At 36.7% G+C, this 18,268-nt stretch overlaps 1 protein-coding gene across 6 annotated transcripts in view; it reads right to left on the reverse strand.

The window, feature by feature from the left end:
• PCNX1 (pecanex 1) overlaps positions 1-18,268 on the reverse strand; it is a 156,147-nt gene that overhangs the window by 37,689 nt on the left and 100,190 nt on the right. For all 6 annotated transcript variants that reach the window (XM_028141477.2, XM_008138886.3, XM_008138887.3 and 3 more), the window contains 9 exons: positions 17,765-17,856; positions 12,404-12,513; positions 12,067-12,172; positions 10,407-10,499; positions 7,878-8,028; positions 5,909-6,050; positions 4,360-4,537; positions 1,462-1,570; positions 394-523 (listed from right to left, as the gene is read on the reverse strand). In XM_028141477.2, the coding sequence (XP_027997278.2) occupies positions 394-523; positions 1,462-1,570; positions 4,360-4,537; positions 5,909-6,050; positions 7,878-8,028; positions 10,407-10,499; positions 12,067-12,172; positions 12,404-12,513; positions 17,765-17,856 (1,111 nt within the window). The remainder of the gene's footprint in view (positions 1-393; positions 524-1,461; positions 1,571-4,359; positions 4,538-5,908; positions 6,051-7,877; positions 8,029-10,406; positions 10,500-12,066; positions 12,173-12,403; positions 12,514-17,764; positions 17,857-18,268) is intronic.

The following is an 18,268-nucleotide window of genomic DNA, read 5'->3' on the forward strand; positions in this document are numbered from 1 at the left end:
TGATATAATGATGTAGTGCTGTATAGTATAACACTTCAGAGTATTATTAACATGGAACAATTCTAAGAAATAGTATTAAAAGGAAAAAGAGAAAAATCAGTATATCCAACTAAAATTATGTTTTAAAATCTTATAAATATATTAACCAATGTAACCCCAATAAATGTAATTTAAAAATCTTATAAATAGAAAAAAAGGTTGAGAAATAAAGAGTAATTATTCTCTGACTCTTCTAATTTTATGTAATTTTGAAACTTTTAGAATTATTTATAAAATTTTAACAAAGTAATTTAACACAAAAAATTAACAATCCTGGATTACATATAATTATGCTGTCAATAGTTTTCTAATAAAAAAGATAAAATTGGCTTTCAAATGCTTTATTTTACTCACTTATAGTCTCTCTCCCAGAATTTCACAGGTCGAACATATGAAGTGATGAATATTGCACTTCCCAGGAAGGGGTTCAGTGGTGTAGAAAAGAAAGCCGATACAGCAGCCTGAACAAATAGCATGGCTGAATCTATGGGAAAACTGGTTAAGGACCTTAACATCCATCGGAGTGCACACACAAACCACACACACACACACACACACACACACACACACACACACACACATCTCATAAACATGCTGCAATTAAAGCAATTAGAAAAATAATGTTCATGAGAGGAATACAGGAAACGGTGCCACTGGACAGCACGTGGCTAGAAGTGGAAAGACACAGCTTGATGAAAGGCACGATGCTTGGAAGGGAGCTAAATAAATATCTGCTAACATGTATTTGATAAAAGCCCATATGTCACTTCTGGGTAGAGATACTTGGATTTAATTTTCCAGAGGATAAAACTAAATTTTACAGATACACACAAAAAAAAAGCTATATTCCAAAATCTATGTTGGTCACTAACCATTACTTTTATTTAGAAAGTACTTTTAAGAAATGATGAGAATAGAAGATTTTAGACATACGATTATGAAAAATGTTTTGTATCTTCATTCATTTAAAAAATATTTCTAAACATATTTTGTATTTATTGAAAATTCATGATAGATCAGGATGATCTAAGAGAATAAATTATGTAATGTCTAATCACTGGGGTGTACACCTGAAACTAATATAATATAGTATGTCAGCTGTAATTGAAAAATTAAAAAATGACTTTAAAAAATTCTTGGACTTTAATACTCATATATATAAACATAATTTTTTAAATCAGCATTATTTAATTATAAAACCATAATACTTTTCTCATGTCCAGATGATCTGTGGGGCACAGATGTTAATACAAGTTAAACAATCTACATCATTATAGGTGTGGACTCAAAGAATAGCGAGTTTTTGATAATTTATCACATGGTAACGTATATTCTATGCCTGTGAAAGGTTATCCCTACAAACCAACATTTTCATCAAGGGTGTGACTGCCCTTTCTTATAAAACTTTTATGAGAAGGATACGGGGCACTGCAAAGGGCTGAGCAAAAGCATGGAAAGCGGAACCCCATGTAATCTGCCATGGGGCAATGTAAGTGTACACAAACTGCAGTTTATAAAGGAGCTCCCAAAGCTGTAGAAGGAAAAAAAAAAAGCAATCAGTAAAAAACATATTGGATATTTGAAAATTAAAATAAAACACCTCTAAAACGTTTGTCTACCTAGTAGAAAAATGTTATTGACATTATTTGCCATTTGCATAAAAAGACACATCAACTTCTAAGACATTATATATTTTTAAGTAAAGACAGCTAGCTGATTTATGAATTGTGTTCCATCTGTTTAAAAAATTCTATGCCCACTATTGGCTATTCAATACTAAACAAGCAAAACAACGAAAGGTAGAAAATCTAGATGTCTGTAAAGCTGAAGTAATGCATATATATTTTGATTCTAAGATGTTTCCCTCGAATTTTAGTGCTCTGCAAACTGGGTATGTTTTAAATGCAATATCCAAAGAAATCTAAAAGTAACCAGGCAGGGGATGAAGTTGTAATACAGCGTCACTGCCTGTTTGCCTAAGAATTTACATGTATATTAAGCATCTGCATGTAATCTCAATTGTTATTGTCAATGGAAACATAATATACTTTTAAATCTTATTTAAATTAGGATCTGTTTTGTTGTTGAACATGTCTTCAACACTGAAACAAAATTAGTATACATGCCCAAGATTGCCTCTGCATGCTAGGCAGTGCAAGGCCCAATTCTACAAACAGATCACAGAATCTTAAAAGCAAAAGGTTCTGACTCACTCGGTGCCATGATTCATACACCTCATATTTAAATCGTTTAGCTGATTTACAATGAATCTGTTTAACTTTCAATTTAAAAAAGAAATAACAACTTCAACCAATTAGAAAATGCAGATGAACCCTTGCATTCTTTGTCATGGCCCCAAACTATGCTGGTGATTTCTGGTACTAATATGTTCAGGATGACAGGAAGTAAAAGCGGGATGTATACTATCAAGATGCCATTATAACTGCTCAAAAGCAGTGATTCAGAAAACTGCCCAGAGTATAGATGTGAAAGGGACTGTACTCTAATTTTGACTGTAATATTGAAGAAAAAATAATATACAATTACACGGATAAGTAGTTAGTGGGTAAAAATATTTTTGTATACATTCAGAATAATTTTTTCTTAAAAGGCTATTAAATCAATAGTGCATTTTACAATGGTATCTTAAAAAAATCTACCTAGCCCTAACTGGTTTGGCTCAGTGGATAGAGCGTTGGCCTGCGCACTGAAGGGTCGCAGGTTCAATTCTGGTCAAGGGCATGTATCTTGGTTGCGGGCACATCCCCAGTAGGGGGTGTGCAGGAGGCAGCTGATGGATGTTTCTCTCTTATTGATGTTTCTAACTCTCTATCCCTCCCCCTTCCTCTCTGTAAAAATCAATAAAATATATATTTTTAAAAATCTACCTAAAGAGAACCCTTGACTATTACTTGCTTATTATAGCTAGTAAGTTCTATCAAGTAGCCATATAAAATGTAAACTTCTAAGGACAAATCTTTCTCTGAACAGGGTATGCTCTCAAAAACAATTTGCTTAACAAATGAAAGCATTAGGAAAAGCCAAACTAATACAAGTAAGTGCAGTGACTCTATTTCAAGGATTGTTCAGTTTATATTTTACTGCAATTTTCACTTTTTCCCCAACCAATATAAAAAGATGCAATACAATTTCCAATCTAAATATTTAAATTTGTGAGACACCACATGCTTCTTTATACAAACAATTCTCTGATTAACTTTCTGGCTTCCTCCTTTGGTTAACCATGCTCACTAGAAGAGGAAATAAATAATAAAAATGCATACAAATTAGTGATTGAGCAAATATAATATTGCAATATTTTAGAAGTTATTTAGCTTAATATTTAGCATAATATTTTGAAACTGATCATCACTAAAACCTTGTTCAGATTAATGGTTTCCAATGTGTATTGTTCCCATCCTAGGTCAGATCTCTATCACATCTAAATTACTGTCACAATCTCTTAAGCTGTTCTCCATACCTTCAGGTTCTCTCTTCCCCAATTCATCCCAAATGTGGCTGACCAGGCTAACTTTCCTAAAATTGGGCTTTCATTGTGTTTTGTAGCTGCTCATATGCTTCAGCTCTGTTACCTATCAAATGGGATAATATATGTCAAAGTCCTTTGCATGTGGTCAGCGTTAACATGAAATCTAAGCTCTATTTAACTTACAAATAACCTGACTGCACAACAAACTTCATTTAGAAAGTTAGTGTGGTTCAGCAAAAACGTCCTTGGAATGGTAAGATAGAAGGGTCAGATTTTACCATCTCATTTATAAAAGGACTAAAAGCACCTCAATTATGGTGGATACCAAATTTTAGAACCATTTTGTAAACTTCAGAGCATTCTACAATTGTCCTTATCAAACTAATTTCTGATTGCTCACACATGGCCTGACTGCTCTGGGTATCCACCATCTTCAATCAGCTTTCAGGTTATTTTCTCTCTCCATCTATCTAGCAGCCCACAGCCCAGTTCAATTGTTACCATGCTTATTTCTTAAATTATCCCCAAACTACACCCCCCTTTTGGAAGACCCTACATATTTAAATATATATACTTATTGGTGTTTTTCTAATGGTTCCATATAACTTAATCTTATTTTCTTAGCTATTACAAGAAGTATGTCTTATGGGTCACAATGACTAGCATTATTTAGGAATTCTAATATGCTCCTAAATAACTGGTTAAATGAAGAAAGATGTTACTTAAAAGATAATGTCGTGAATGAAATGCAAGGATAATCCTCACTAAGTAGTGTATTCCTTGGGGAGGTGCTTTATACAGTGAGGGCTATTCCTCTAGTGATGAATTACCTTGTTGAAGAGTATGGACATGAAGAAGAGATCCAAGAGCATGGTCTCTGAAAACGCTTCATAGTCAATTCTGAAGAAGAGCACAGTGAAGACAACCGTGACATACTGATAGGTAGGGCTGCTAAAGGAGGATCGGAGCAACTTCAGACCAGCAATGGTGATCATTAAAGCACCCAGTCTAGAATAAAAAGACAGCACAACTCATCAACCAAGGACTGAAACTCGGGAAAATCTACTAACTTCAGAAAAACCACCATTTTATTTACTAAGCTTACAATATATATAATAAATTTAAACTTCTAAAAACGATTTATATAGCTAAGCAAATCACATCCAAAAATAAACTACCATAATATTCCCTTTTAATAATATGTATTATGACTTTTATCCTTTTATAAATCAGTTTAAGAAACAAGTTAACAGTATTATAATTCTGACATTTGGTTTCCAGTCTCTCAACATTTCTATTGCTTTAACATTAATAGCATTTAGCACGTAAAAAAACATATTAACACTTACCTAACAACATATACCTAGTCTAGTGGGTAGGCCAACTACACGGGGTGGGGCAAACATAGGTTCACAATTGTTCATATGGAAAAATACAATAATCCTATATAATAAAAGGCTAATATGCAAATCGTCCCCTCAGGAGTTCAACCAGTGGACCGGGAGTTCGATCGGTCGCTATGTGCGCTGACCACCAGGGGGCAGCGAGGACCATGGCAGGTGACCAGCGGCAGCAGTGGCAGGGCACTGAGGAGTGAGGGAAGGAGGCGGGAAGGCGGGGAACCTGATCGGCCTGATCATTGGCCAGGCCTAGGAACCCTACCCATGCACAAATTTTGTGCACCGGGCCTCTAGTTACTAAATAATAATACAAGAATAAACTGTGTTTCACGTATAACTATAAATCCACTTTTGCCCCACCCTGTATATGGTCTGATTTACGCAATTTACAAAAATAACCATTTTTGTAAATTGTGTATACAGGGTGGGGCAAAAGTGGATTTATAGGTCTGATTTACACAATTTACAAAAATAACCATTTTCCAAACTTACCATCTAATATTAAAGAATAACCTTATTTAATAAGTGTCCTCTCATCAAGTATCAATCGACAATAAGATGTTTGGAGTAGTGAAATGCCAAGAGCAAAAACAGATGTTCAGAAAAGGAAAGTCATACACAAAATTTCACCTGGATTTTATTTTTAATATATTTTTATTGATATCAGAGAGGAAGGGAGAGGGATAGAGAGATAGAAATATCAATAATGAAAGAGAATCATTGATCGGCTGCATGCCCCCTACTGGGGATCAAGCCCACAACCCAGGCATGTGCCCTCGGCTGGAATGGTACCTGGGACCCTTCGGTCCACAGGCTGATGCTCTATCCACTGAACCAGTTAGGGCTCACCTGGCTTTTATCTCACAGTGTCTTGCTCCAAAAAGACACTCAATTATTTGTAACTTGATGAATAACTTTAAGACAGTGCTTCTGACTGCCCCCAGTAGTCCAACTTAGATTAGAGGAGTATTATACTTACTCTGTATCCAGTTTTTTTGGACTAGCAATTGTCTCTGCACTGCTACTCAGTTCATTAAGAACAATCAATGGATAGATGATATTCTTCTCCATAAAAAGAAGCCACACATGAAGTTTCTCAAACCACATTACAGTGGCTGCATCTAATAAGGAAATATAAGTCAAGACCACGTCATCTAGTGTATAAAAGCAATGGGATGAGAAAGAAAAATCTTACAACTCAAATTCAGCTCTACTCTAGATAAATTCAGAAATCAAGTACTTCAATCGTCAACTTCTAAGACTACTGAAACACATCCAACTTCACAACTTATATGTGACTTAAATATAGATGAGATTTATTTTAAATTTTAATTCTTAAAACTCTTTCTCACTTATGCCAATAACTTTTGGAGAAAAAGATTATTAGACTGCCCCTTTGTTTTTAAAATCCTTAGACATACCTTATAAGACTATATCTCAGAAGAGATATGAAAGTATGATACGTTTTTTATTAACATATTTCGTACTAGTCACTTTCATTGTCAATATTTTTTCAATGCTTTAATATTATTTCATTGGACAAAGTAATCTAGGATAAACTGAAAGATTTAAAATAAGGTTCTCTGGCTATATGAAAACAATGTCACCAGGCTTTAGGAAGTTCTCTAATGAATATTTTTCCTTCAGCTGCTAAAATCAGTAGAAGGGGGGAAAAGTAAACGTTGCTAATACTTAGTATTTTCAATAAGTCAAAAATGTTATGCTGATTCAAAATTTGTAAAAACTTAGAATAAATGTTTTGTTAAGATCAAAAATGAAGAAACAATATAATCAATGATTTACTCTAATGAAAATTGCTGTTTAAAACAAACCAGATATACTTATTATTTACATATGAAAGCAATACTGATAGTTCATCGAAAAAAAACACACATCATTCTGAGTTATTTTCTTGATGGTAAGAATGAATCAGTACAGATTCTTATACAATTTTATGTCTTTTTCCCTTATCTACAAAGTACACATTTTGTAAAAGGTCTGTAGTGTTATCACTGCAACCTACACACTAGCGTTTATTTCATTCTCTCTCCAGGATCAAACTGGTGATCAAGATGACATGATGCTTTAAGCAATTTTGCTAAAGGCCTAGGAAATTTGCTTTAAGAATATAAAGTCTAGATTGGTACAGAAAGCTTTCAGTTCTCTAAGGAAGATAACATCTTCAAACAACTGAGGAATTTACTCTCTATAGTAATTTACAAACTGAGAAAGAGTTTGAGGAAAAGCATTCGCCTATTTAATTACTAGCGTGTAATAAACGACAGAAGTATGAAGATTTATTATTTCTTTGAAATGACGACTATTACAGGTCATGCATGGGGCCAACAGGACTGAATATTTAAGTCATGAAAGAAAAGTCAGGGTGTTGAGTGGCAAGCACGAACCTTGCCTAGTGGACGGGCCTTCCACCTCTTTTTGAGTCATTTTATACTTTATCCCAAGTCAGAATGAATAATGCAACTACAAATGTTTTAACTTCTTTTCTCCTAATCAACTCTTTTATACCCCTCTGTGGTAGGACATAGTGCCTCTGGTGGAAGCAGAAACAAAGACCTTTCTATTCCCCCTAAGCTTAAATATTTCAAATAGAAGCCTTAAAAAAGATTGTGCTGCCTGCACATGGCAAGAAAAATTAAAGGAAAGAGTAGGGACTGGAAAGAGAAGTCACAGACATACACAGAGGGTGCATCAATGAAGTATGTGAAGAACAATTTAGAGAAGGAAGAAGGAAATTCTATTTTGTGGAAAGTTGGCTTTGTAGCACTGATATTTATACTTAACTAAAATAAAAGCATCCTGCAAAAAGTTTGACTCATTACAGCTTCAAACCTAAATATAAGAAACACAGCCAAAGTGTTACTTGATGATACTATTTAACTTTCATCTGTTAACAGCAAAAAAGAAACCAAGGGAACTGAAATACTCACTCTGAACTTCATACTGGTTGTACTCCACTGTCTTCAGCAGAGGGTGAGAGAAGCAGTGCCACGGTAGCTGTTTTCTGACTTGAGGCAGCACATAATGGGTTACAAAACCCACGAAGCCAACCAGTGCATACAACACATACTTGAGAGCAGGCTAAAAGAACATGGTGGAGAAAATCAAACGTGATTTTGAGACCCACAGGAGAACTTCTCATTTGTCAGATCAACTTTCCATATGATAATGGAGAACAGCAAAGTCAATTTTGGAATCTAAGATTTAAACATTTGTCTAAGTTAATATTTTTATATCAGGTAGTTTTTCTGATTAAGTCAGCTATGAAAGTCAGTGGCTGTTTATGTATTACAAATATTTCTTTGGCGTCACACTATCATATACAGTAAAGAGAGGAAGGCCTGGAGTGTACTGCTCGCTATTCTAAGAACGGTCTATGTGACTTGCAGAGCATGGATTGATTCCATTGTTTTAACGAGCAGAGATGAAGGACACGAGCTAAGTCTGAGTGAGGAGCAGACTAGGATGAAAAAAAAAGAACCTTTTTTGTGCCTTCACGTGGTACATCATTAGAAGACAGTTCTTATGTATGACCAAATTCACAAAAGAGGAAATCAACTACATCACCTAAATATTTAAATGGAAGTCACATATTTAGAAACACTAGAACCTCTTGGACATGAAGAGCCCTGAAAACCCACTAGAGCCCTGAAAACCCACTAGACCCATCTGAGCCCTGAAAACCCACTAGACCCAACTCAACTTGAGGTGTTCAAGAATGAGTAGTTCAAATTGGAAGAAAAGAAAAACAGGCCAAAATGTTAAATAAAATTAAATCACATAACCTTTGCTTCTGGCCAAATGGAATAATAGAGATTTACTCTCCCACATTACACAACTAAAAGAGAATACAATATATGAACCAAATGGTCTGCAATACGCTAGACCTAACGAAATAAACAGTGAGCCCACAGAGAGAGGAGAGAGATGAGTCAGTGTCAGGGCTGCCCCAGTTTACTGTCTTGAGGGAGTTTCCTGGTTGCAGTGCAGGGAGGGAACCCACACAAAGCCTGGTACCCCGAATTGGTAGAATGAAATTGGGAGCCTGGAGAGACGAAGACGGCTAGAGGTCACCACAACAGACTGTGCACAATAGAGAAAAATGTGAAGATCTGCAGAGGGTCCCCCTTAAGTATTCAGGGGAATGAGCACAAGTGTGTGAGGGAACTCCATGAGAGCAGGGAAAGATTCAGAGGAAAGGGCTAGAGAGAACAGCACCCAGCACTCACAGGGCCAGGAACTGCCCGTTTCCACAGCCAGACCGGAAAAGCCCTGGGTTCACAGGGCACTGGGCAGAGAGTCAAAGGGGTGCTGCCTCGGGGAGAGGAATATTAGCCCTACACTAAAACCAACCCTGGTTTCACTTAACAAATCTTAACACATTGCGGACGGATCATGAAATTCTTGCTTCATATTACACAGTGTTTTACAAAGTATCATACTTTAAAAAGATATTAACTTGTAAGAACATGTAATAAATAACTTCAAATGCAATGGGTATTTAATTTTAAAGTGTGCCTTTAACATTTATGTAAAACATTTTGTACTTGTTCAATAGAAACTTATCTGGTCACTGGGTAAAGCTAGCAATAAAACTAACTGGTCTGCAATGTGTTAAAAGCAAGGGCTGAAAGGATTAAACTGTTAACAAGTAACTTAACTACCAAAAAACAAAATTCAAGAAAAGTTCTAGGATATAAAAATATACAATACCAAAAAGCTTGGCATCCAATAAAAATTACTAAACATGCAAAGAATCAGAAAACTATGACCCATAAAGGGGAAAAAATTAATTAATCAAAACCAACCCACAAGTGACAGAAGTTAGATTACGATAAAAGGACATTAAGAGAGTAAGAATTGAATTCCCTATGTTCAAAGGATTAAGTAGAGGCATGGGAAGAAGAAAGAAAAAGACTTAAATGTAAGATGAAAATTATAAATTCTGAGATGAAAAATACACTAGATGGGATTAATCTGTATTCAAAATAAATACACATACAAAAAAAGACTAAATGGAACAAAGCATCATTGACTCATATGGGACAACTTCACGAGGCCTAAGATGAAGTCAGGAGATAGGGGTGGATGGCAGAAGCGGGGGGAGTAGGGGGGGAGGGGCAGTTAGTCAACAGAGCAGAGAAGGGAGGACAGAAAAAACATTGGAAGTAACAGAGGCCAAAATTTTTCAAATTTGATGACAACTGACCAAAGTCAAGGTAATCCAAGTGAAGAAAACTATGTGAAACTACACCACAGCCTAACTGACACCACGAGGAACCAGGGATCTGCACAAAAGAATGAAGAACACTGAGAAGAGTAATGTATGGCTGACAGATGAGCAGGACTTTGGGGAATTCATATATTTCTGCATTTATGCACAAACATTACAATCAAATCAGAAATGAACCCAAACAAAGTTATTTTCTCCCAACCAAAAGAGCTAAATGATTCCTTACCTGCAATACTGTAAACACTGTGCTTACATGAATAGCAAAATACAGCACACCAATGACTATGCACACTACGAGGTCAGACTGCAAACGTTCACTCTGTGAAACAAAACACAATTGTCAAAAGCAAAGTAAAGTATTTCCTTCATTCCCAACTGGCAAACTGTTTAGGAAACAATTTTTCACTGATCCTATTTTTTTTAGCACTTCTATTTCTTAGCTACAAATCTTCATTTCTTCCTTAATTTCTTCCTATTTTGGTTTGACATCGCAATACCAAGGAAATTAAACTTACTCGCCACATTATACACCATATCATAATGTCTTTTATAATGAAGCTGTGTATTACTTTCCCCAATGGCCTGTAAGTTTTATGGGAAAAGGAAATGAGATACTTAAATTACTCTATCATTTACTAGTATAGGGCTCATCCTTTTGGATAACAAAGTTATATTTTCATTAATCTTTTAAAATGCTGAAATCATGCACATGTCCTATTTTACTTACTAGATTTTGGTTCTTTTAGTGGTTATAGCAAAAACCAGAAATCTCTTGATAGCTCTGGTCATTGACTGACGCATAGATTTACACTTTGAAGCAGATTCAGAAGTTTTCTACATTACATTTAATGTTAAGTATCCTTTGCTAACATGGAAACTAAAGTCAGAAAAAAACTGCTTAAATTTTACCTGAAGGCAGTTTTTTATTTCTGAAGTTCCCTAAAGAATATGTGAATAGCTCAAGTTCACTGAAGGCAAACATTGTGTTTAATTCAAGACCTATATAAAGTCAGTCACAGCCCTAGCTGGTTTGGCTCAGTGGATAGAGCGTCAGCCTGTGAACTGAAGGGTCCCAGGTTCAATTCCGGTTAAGAGCGCATGCCCAGGTTGTGGGCTCGATTCCCAGTGTGGGGCATGCAGGAGGCAGCCAATCAATGATTCTCTCTCATCATTGATGTTTCCATCTCTCTCTCCTTCTCCCTTCCTCTCTGAAATTAATAAAAACATATATTTAAAATAAATAAATAGTCACAAATGGGAAAAAATCTAAAATAATAACTTAGAATGTTATGTTTTGTTCCAGAAGGCAGATATGAATCTATAGATTTCATTTTTCAAATAAACACTAAAAGAATGCAGGCAACATTAAAATTCATTAAATTAGAAAAATTTTTAATTACTGTATTTTCTTATGTATATTAAGTCCAGGTTATTGTTCTCTCCTTCAACCAGGAAAATAAACAGACAGACAAACTTTTCAGACTGCCCTTGACAAATAAAACACACTAACAGACTAGCAGATGACTTACAAGGACACAGTTTTTATCAATACAATTGACAACAAACTCTAATTTATGTTAACATTTATCTTTCAAATGCCAGTTTAAACTGAACAGGATTAAGAATTCTATAAACAATAAAATGACTTAATTTCACCTGATCTCAAAATAAATGTTTGGCATACTGTTCTATGTAGAAACCATGTTTGAGGAATGAGCATTTCTTATATGTTAAAATTGTAATAAAGGCAATAAAAAATGTATAACTAATACATATAGCTATACATTTTACCCCAATTATTAAAGGGCTTCAAAAAGTGTTCATTAAATATGATGACCTATCTAAAATTCAAGTATTTTAAGTGCTTTTAAAAAGTTTAAACTTACAATGGAGTTTCTAAGTTTTTCAGGCAGTGGATCTTTAACTTCAGACAGAGGGTCTTCTGGATTTTTCTCTTCTGTTTTTGGGAAAATCTTAGATTGCATCAAAGAGCTTTATATTTAAAAAAGAGAGAGAGAAAATAATTAATATAAAAATACATATATAACCTGAAAACCAGTACCTTCCAGCGGCAAATAAAGTTCAAGATAAAAAACCAAGTGATCCAAGTATACTTAATCATTAGCAAATGATATATTCTAAAAAAATTTAATGTGCCATAACTAATCAGAAATGCCCATTTATTTAAATGTCTTCAATTCAATAACAATCGATTTCACTTACAAAAGTACAGATGGATCACTGCTTTGTCGGCTGAGATGATAGGATACTGCCACTAACAAACCACAGAAAACGGAGAAAAGTACTGGAATATGCTGGCCATCCCAAGAATCCTGTTGGGGAGTAAAATGTGATAGAATAACATACTTCTAATTACGATACATCATATAATCCTGTATGTCAGTATTTTAGAGAAAGGAAACTAAACTCAACAAAAACTTTTAAACTATATTATTAATTTCATTTTATTCCCAATAAATGTAGATTTATTACTTTCAGATGAGCTAGAATCTAGCTGCTAGATTATCTTCAGATTTCTTTAGGTACTAAAACTCTATTTATACACCAGGAATGATACATTTGCTTCTGACGCATGCTGCCGTCAATCTCTTTCAGATTTAAAGTAAAATTAAGCTTACAGTAAACTATGTTCTCCACTTTGCAGAACAAATAACTTGCTGTAGTAAACTTTTGATTATAATAACAACAGAGTAGGAAAAGGTAACACATGATACCAAATTAGGCAAAAGAAAACATTAACATTTGATGTGCTGCTTTCTTGATGTCCTGGTTCATATGATGTGCTTTATATATTCCAAAGTATTGAGCAGGCATTCAGTGTTGCCTGAACAAATAAACTGCATATGCTCAGAAAAAAATAACATAAAAGCTAGTTTTAAAGGCCAACCAAACATGTGGAAGTGATATGTCTGTACTGCTCACTGTAATCTCTGGATTCCACTAGCATGGTACCTGGCATAGAGTAGAAAATAATAATTTTTTTCAAAAAAGCACAAAGGAAACATCCTTTTTTGGCATATTGCCTACCTTTAAAAAAAAAACACAGAAAAAAGAAAGAAAATGTAACACACACACACACACAATGGAATATTATTCCACCTTAAACTGCCTTTTTAACTGCAACTTCCAAATAATGACTGACTTAACAAAGCATGACTCAAAACAGATTTAAAACCTCTGTACTAGGAGACTTTAGAGGTGCTCTTGGGAGAAGCGTGGATTTGGATCAACTGTCATTTGCAAAAACATGGGTGAAACTGGAGGGCATTGAGCCAGAGAGAGAAAGACAAATAGTACTGCACAGTATCACTTACATGTGGAATATTTTTTTAAAAGTTGAACTTATAGAAACAGAATAGAAAAGTGGTTTCCAGGGACTGGGAGATGGGGGAATAGGGAGAGGTTAGTAAAAGGGTACAAACTTTCAGTTAGTTGAATAAGGTCTGAGGATCTAATATATAATATAGTGACTATAATTGATAACACTATATTACATAACAGAAATTGGCTAAGCGAGTAGAACTTAAATGTTCTCACACAAAAAAAAACAGGTAAATATGTGAAGTGATGTCTGGGTTAAATGGATGAGGGAAATCTTTTCACAATATGTACATATATAAAAATCATCCTGTTGTACACTTGAAATACCTTACAATTTCATTTATCAATTATACTTCAATAAAGCTTGAAAACAAACAAATAGTATCTCTTGGAAATCATTCCATATTAGCATACAAAAATCTGTTTTATTCTTTTTTGTGATTGGATAGTATTCCATTGTATGGCTATACTATAATTAACCATTCACAAATAACAAATATTAGTTATTTCCAACTTTTTGCTGTTACAAACACTGCTCTAATAAAATTCTTGCACATAATCTTTATTCATGTATATAACTAAATCTGCAGATTGGTTTTATTATAATGGGTGATGTATAAAACTAAAATGGTCTAATGCCGTGGTCGGCAAACTGCGGCTCACGAGCCACATGCAGCTCTTTGGCCCCTTGAGTGTGGCTCTTCCACAAAATACCACGGCCTGGGCAAGTCTATTTTGAAGAAGTGGCGTTAGAAGAAGTTTAAGTCTAAAAAAATTTGGCTCTCAAAAGAAATTTCAATCGTTGTACTGTTGATATTTGGCTCTGTTGACTAATGAGTTTGCCGACCACTGGTCTAATGCAAAAGCCATGTATAAGAAAGAAGGCAAAAACTTATCCTCCTACCTATCTGAGGATACAGTGTTCTTAGCTGGCAATTTTACAATTGCTGCTCTTCTGCTAAATAATTAAACAGGCCTTTGTAAACTAGGCATAAAAAAAACTTACACTTTTTAAGTGCAACTTCCAAATAATGACTTAACAAAACATGACTCAAAACAGATCTAAAACCCCTGTACTAGGAAGCTTTACAGGTGCACATGGGAGAAGCGTGGATTCGGATCAGCTGTCTCCAGTTCCTTCCTGGGTTTAGCTCTATCAAATATCTCCCTCTCTACTTGACTACTCCCCCTTCCCTTTTAAATGCCACTAAGTTCCAGATCTTTTTAAAAATCAAAAACCAGAAAACAACCCCTAAGCATATGCACAAGTTTCCCAACCATCCTACCTAATAATAGACAAATATGCAAATTGACCGCACCTTCGCTACGCCCAGGCCACGCCCACCAGCCAAGCCATGCCCACCAACCAATCAGGACGAGCATGCAAATTATCCCAACCAAGATGGTGGCTAATTTGCATATCAAGACAGCACAGAAAGAAGCCAAGAGCTGCAGAAGGGAGCAAAGCTTGGGAGAAGCAAGCAAGCCGGGGGGGGGGGGGGGGGGGGGGGGGGGGAGGAGAAAGGAGGAGCGGAGGTGGGGCCGGGGGAGAAGGGAGAAAAGCAGGCAGGCTGGCGGAGAAGGCGGGGCGGGGGAGAAGGGAGGAGCGGAGGCAGGGCTGGGGGCGAAGGAAGGAGAGCAGGCAGGCTGGCGAAGAAGGCGGGGTGGGGGACAAGGGAGGAGAGCAGGCAGGGCGGGGTAGAGTGCAGCAGGAAACCCTATTGCAGGATTTTTCCTGCAACGGGAATGCTAGTCCTATCTAATAATAGACAAATATGCAAATTGACCATACCTCCAACACACCCACAAGCCACGCCCACAATCCAATCAGAGCAAGTATGCAAATTAACCCAAACCAAGATGGCTACAGCCACAGAGAGCAAGGTTTCCTAGGTAACAGAGGGAAACAAGCTTTCCACCTGCCCTTGCCAGGCCTAAGCCTCCACTCAAGCTACAAAGTTTCAATTATAGAAGGTAAACAAATTCAAACAAATGGTGGCAGAATGGAGCTTGAGAGAGCAGGCCAGGGTTGCCGCCGGCAACAGGGGAAGCAAAGCTTTCCACACACCCTGGCCGGGCCCACCCGCTTAAGGCAACAAAGTTTCAATTATAACCCCAACACAAATGGCTACCGGCCTCGGAGGGAGCCCCAGGCTTGGCTCCGCTCCAGGCTACAAAGTTTCAATTGTAGAAGGAAAAGAAATTCCAGATACCAGGGCCTCTGCTTGCATTGACAGGGGGCATGGCCAGCCTGCAAACCACCATAGGCCCCTCGCTCAGGCCACCCCATACCCCAAGGGAACCCCCACCTGATCCCAGATGCCCTTCAGGGCAAACCAGCTGGCCCCCACCCCTGTACCAGGCCTCTATCCTATCTAATAAAAGAGTAATGTGCAGATTGACCATCACTGCAACACATAATATAGCTGCCCCCATGTGGTCAAAGATCCTGCCCCCATGTGGACACAAGATGGCCACCACAAGATGGCCAGCAGGAGAGGGCAGTTGGGAGGCACCCGGCCTGCAAGGGAGGGCAGTTGAGAGGGACCAAGCCTGCAAGGGAGGGCAGTTGGAGGTGATCAACCCTGTAGGAGAGGGCAGTTAGGGGTGACCAGGCCGGCAGAGGAGGGAAGTTGGGGGCAAACAGGCTGGCAGCAGAGTGGTTATGGGGTGATCAGGCTGGCAGGCAGAAGCGGTTAGGGGCAATCAGGAAGGCAGGCAGGCAAGCAATTGGGAGCCAGCAGTCCTGGATTGTGAGTGGGACATCCCTTGAGGGGTCCCAGATTGGAGAGGGTACAGGCTGGGCTGAGGGACAACCCCCTCCATGCACGAATTTCGTGCACCGGGCCTCTAGTATTCTATAAAGAGTAGAATACATTTGCTTAATATCCATTCAAACCTAAGTTTATATTAATCTAGCTTCTTCAGCCAAATGACCAATATTCTATTTACTGACAAGTTCAATAAAACTCCAATGCTCAAAATTGGCATTTCCCAGGGTTCTATCCTCACCCATTTTCTCGTCAGTCCATATTAGTAGTCTTTTTCTTACTCTTGATTTAATTGTGTTGATGAATTCCAAATCTACTAATCACTACCTCAAACCTCTCTACATATAACTTTCTACTATGTATCTCTAGATTGTTTCAATTAACTAATTCCTATTTGTCCTTCAAATTGTGGTTAAAAAGCACCCTTGGAAAAGTATCTTTAATCCCTTTAGGCTGGACAAGGCAATAATCACCATGCCCATAAGACTGTTTTCATAGCCTTCATCACCCTCTAATGAAAGTGTTTGTCGACTTGTTAATCACGGCAACATATAAGCCACTCATAAGCAGGAAATGGTGTTTGGCATAGCACTGGGCACACACTATGCATTCCATAAATCAGGGGTGGGGAACCTTTTCTCTGCCAAGGGCCACCATATGGGTATTTATAACATAATTTGCGGGCCATACAAAATTATCAACTCAAAAACCAGCCTGCTATATTTGGTCAAACATTTAATTAACTCACCCCTAATGCCTTGGCAGGGCCAGACCAAATGATTTCACGGGCCACATACAGCCCGTGGGCCAGATGTTCTCCACCCCTGCCTTAAAGGCTACTGAAGAAAAGAAGCAAGGAAAAATGCTGAAGTCACCTTTCACAGTTCTTTCAACCCTATTATTCTCTGATTGTCTTGGACTAATCATAAAAAAGAATAATAATACCACGACTTAAGGGTTGTTTATTAGAAATTTAAATTTTTTAATTTACAATTTGGTGAAAATCTTTTAGAAATAGAGCTAATAAGTCTCATCCAGATCCTTCTAAACCAATAACGACATTAAATTTCAGTGCAATAATTTGCTAGAATGTATCTTAAATTGCAGTCTTTGAACTTGTTCTCATAAGTTTTACAAAGTCTTGATATGAACGGTAGTTGCATATATCCTTAATTAGAAATCTAAAATTACCTTCATATTCTGTTATTACCATATCCACATATATATCAGACTAGCCTAAGTTTGAATAATCTGTTTCTAATAATAACCCCTAATTATTGCATGGAAAAGGATTTTCTTTTAATAAGGGTTAATTATGAAATTGCTTTCAAAGGAAATGAGAATAATGTTCAAAATGATCATGGAAATTCATGCTAAAGTGCACTGGGGAAAAAATCATTAATCCATTGAAAACATTCTTATTATAGAAAAAAAACCTTAAAGACAAAACACACTACAACCTATTACTTACCTTTAAAGCGCCATAACACAACCCATACAGTAGGGCCACCGCCACAATGCTACAGATAAAGCTGTAGAGTGCTGCGAGCAGGCTGGTAGTGGCTAGATAGGAGGGGGGGAGGGGTAAAGAAGGAGATTAATGCTCTCTAAACATTTACGAGGGGAAAAACATATCTGCAAAGGACACTGAAAAGTATTTAAAATGGTATATTGATTATAATTAAATCTATTTATTTGATTTTTAAAAATTCAGTTACTTCATCCTTTCAAAGGATTTTGAAATAACAAATATTTACTATCCACAATTTTTTATATAAAATATAGTCACCTTGGAAATAATGAACACTTATACATAGCAAAGACATTTGTGCCTATATTATGCTTCAAGAATGTATCTTAGGAAAACCAAGATGGCAGCATAGGTATACATCTGTATGTGCTGCCTCTCACCACCACACCAAAACTACAACTAAAAGACAAAACGATTATCACCCAGAACCACGGGAAAGCTGGC

Source organism: Eptesicus fuscus, chromosome 5 (assembly GCF_027574615.1).
Source record: "Eptesicus fuscus isolate TK198812 chromosome 5, DD_ASM_mEF_20220401, whole genome shotgun sequence".
Taxonomy (NCBI): Eukaryota; Metazoa; Chordata; class Mammalia; order Chiroptera; family Vespertilionidae; genus Eptesicus; species Eptesicus fuscus.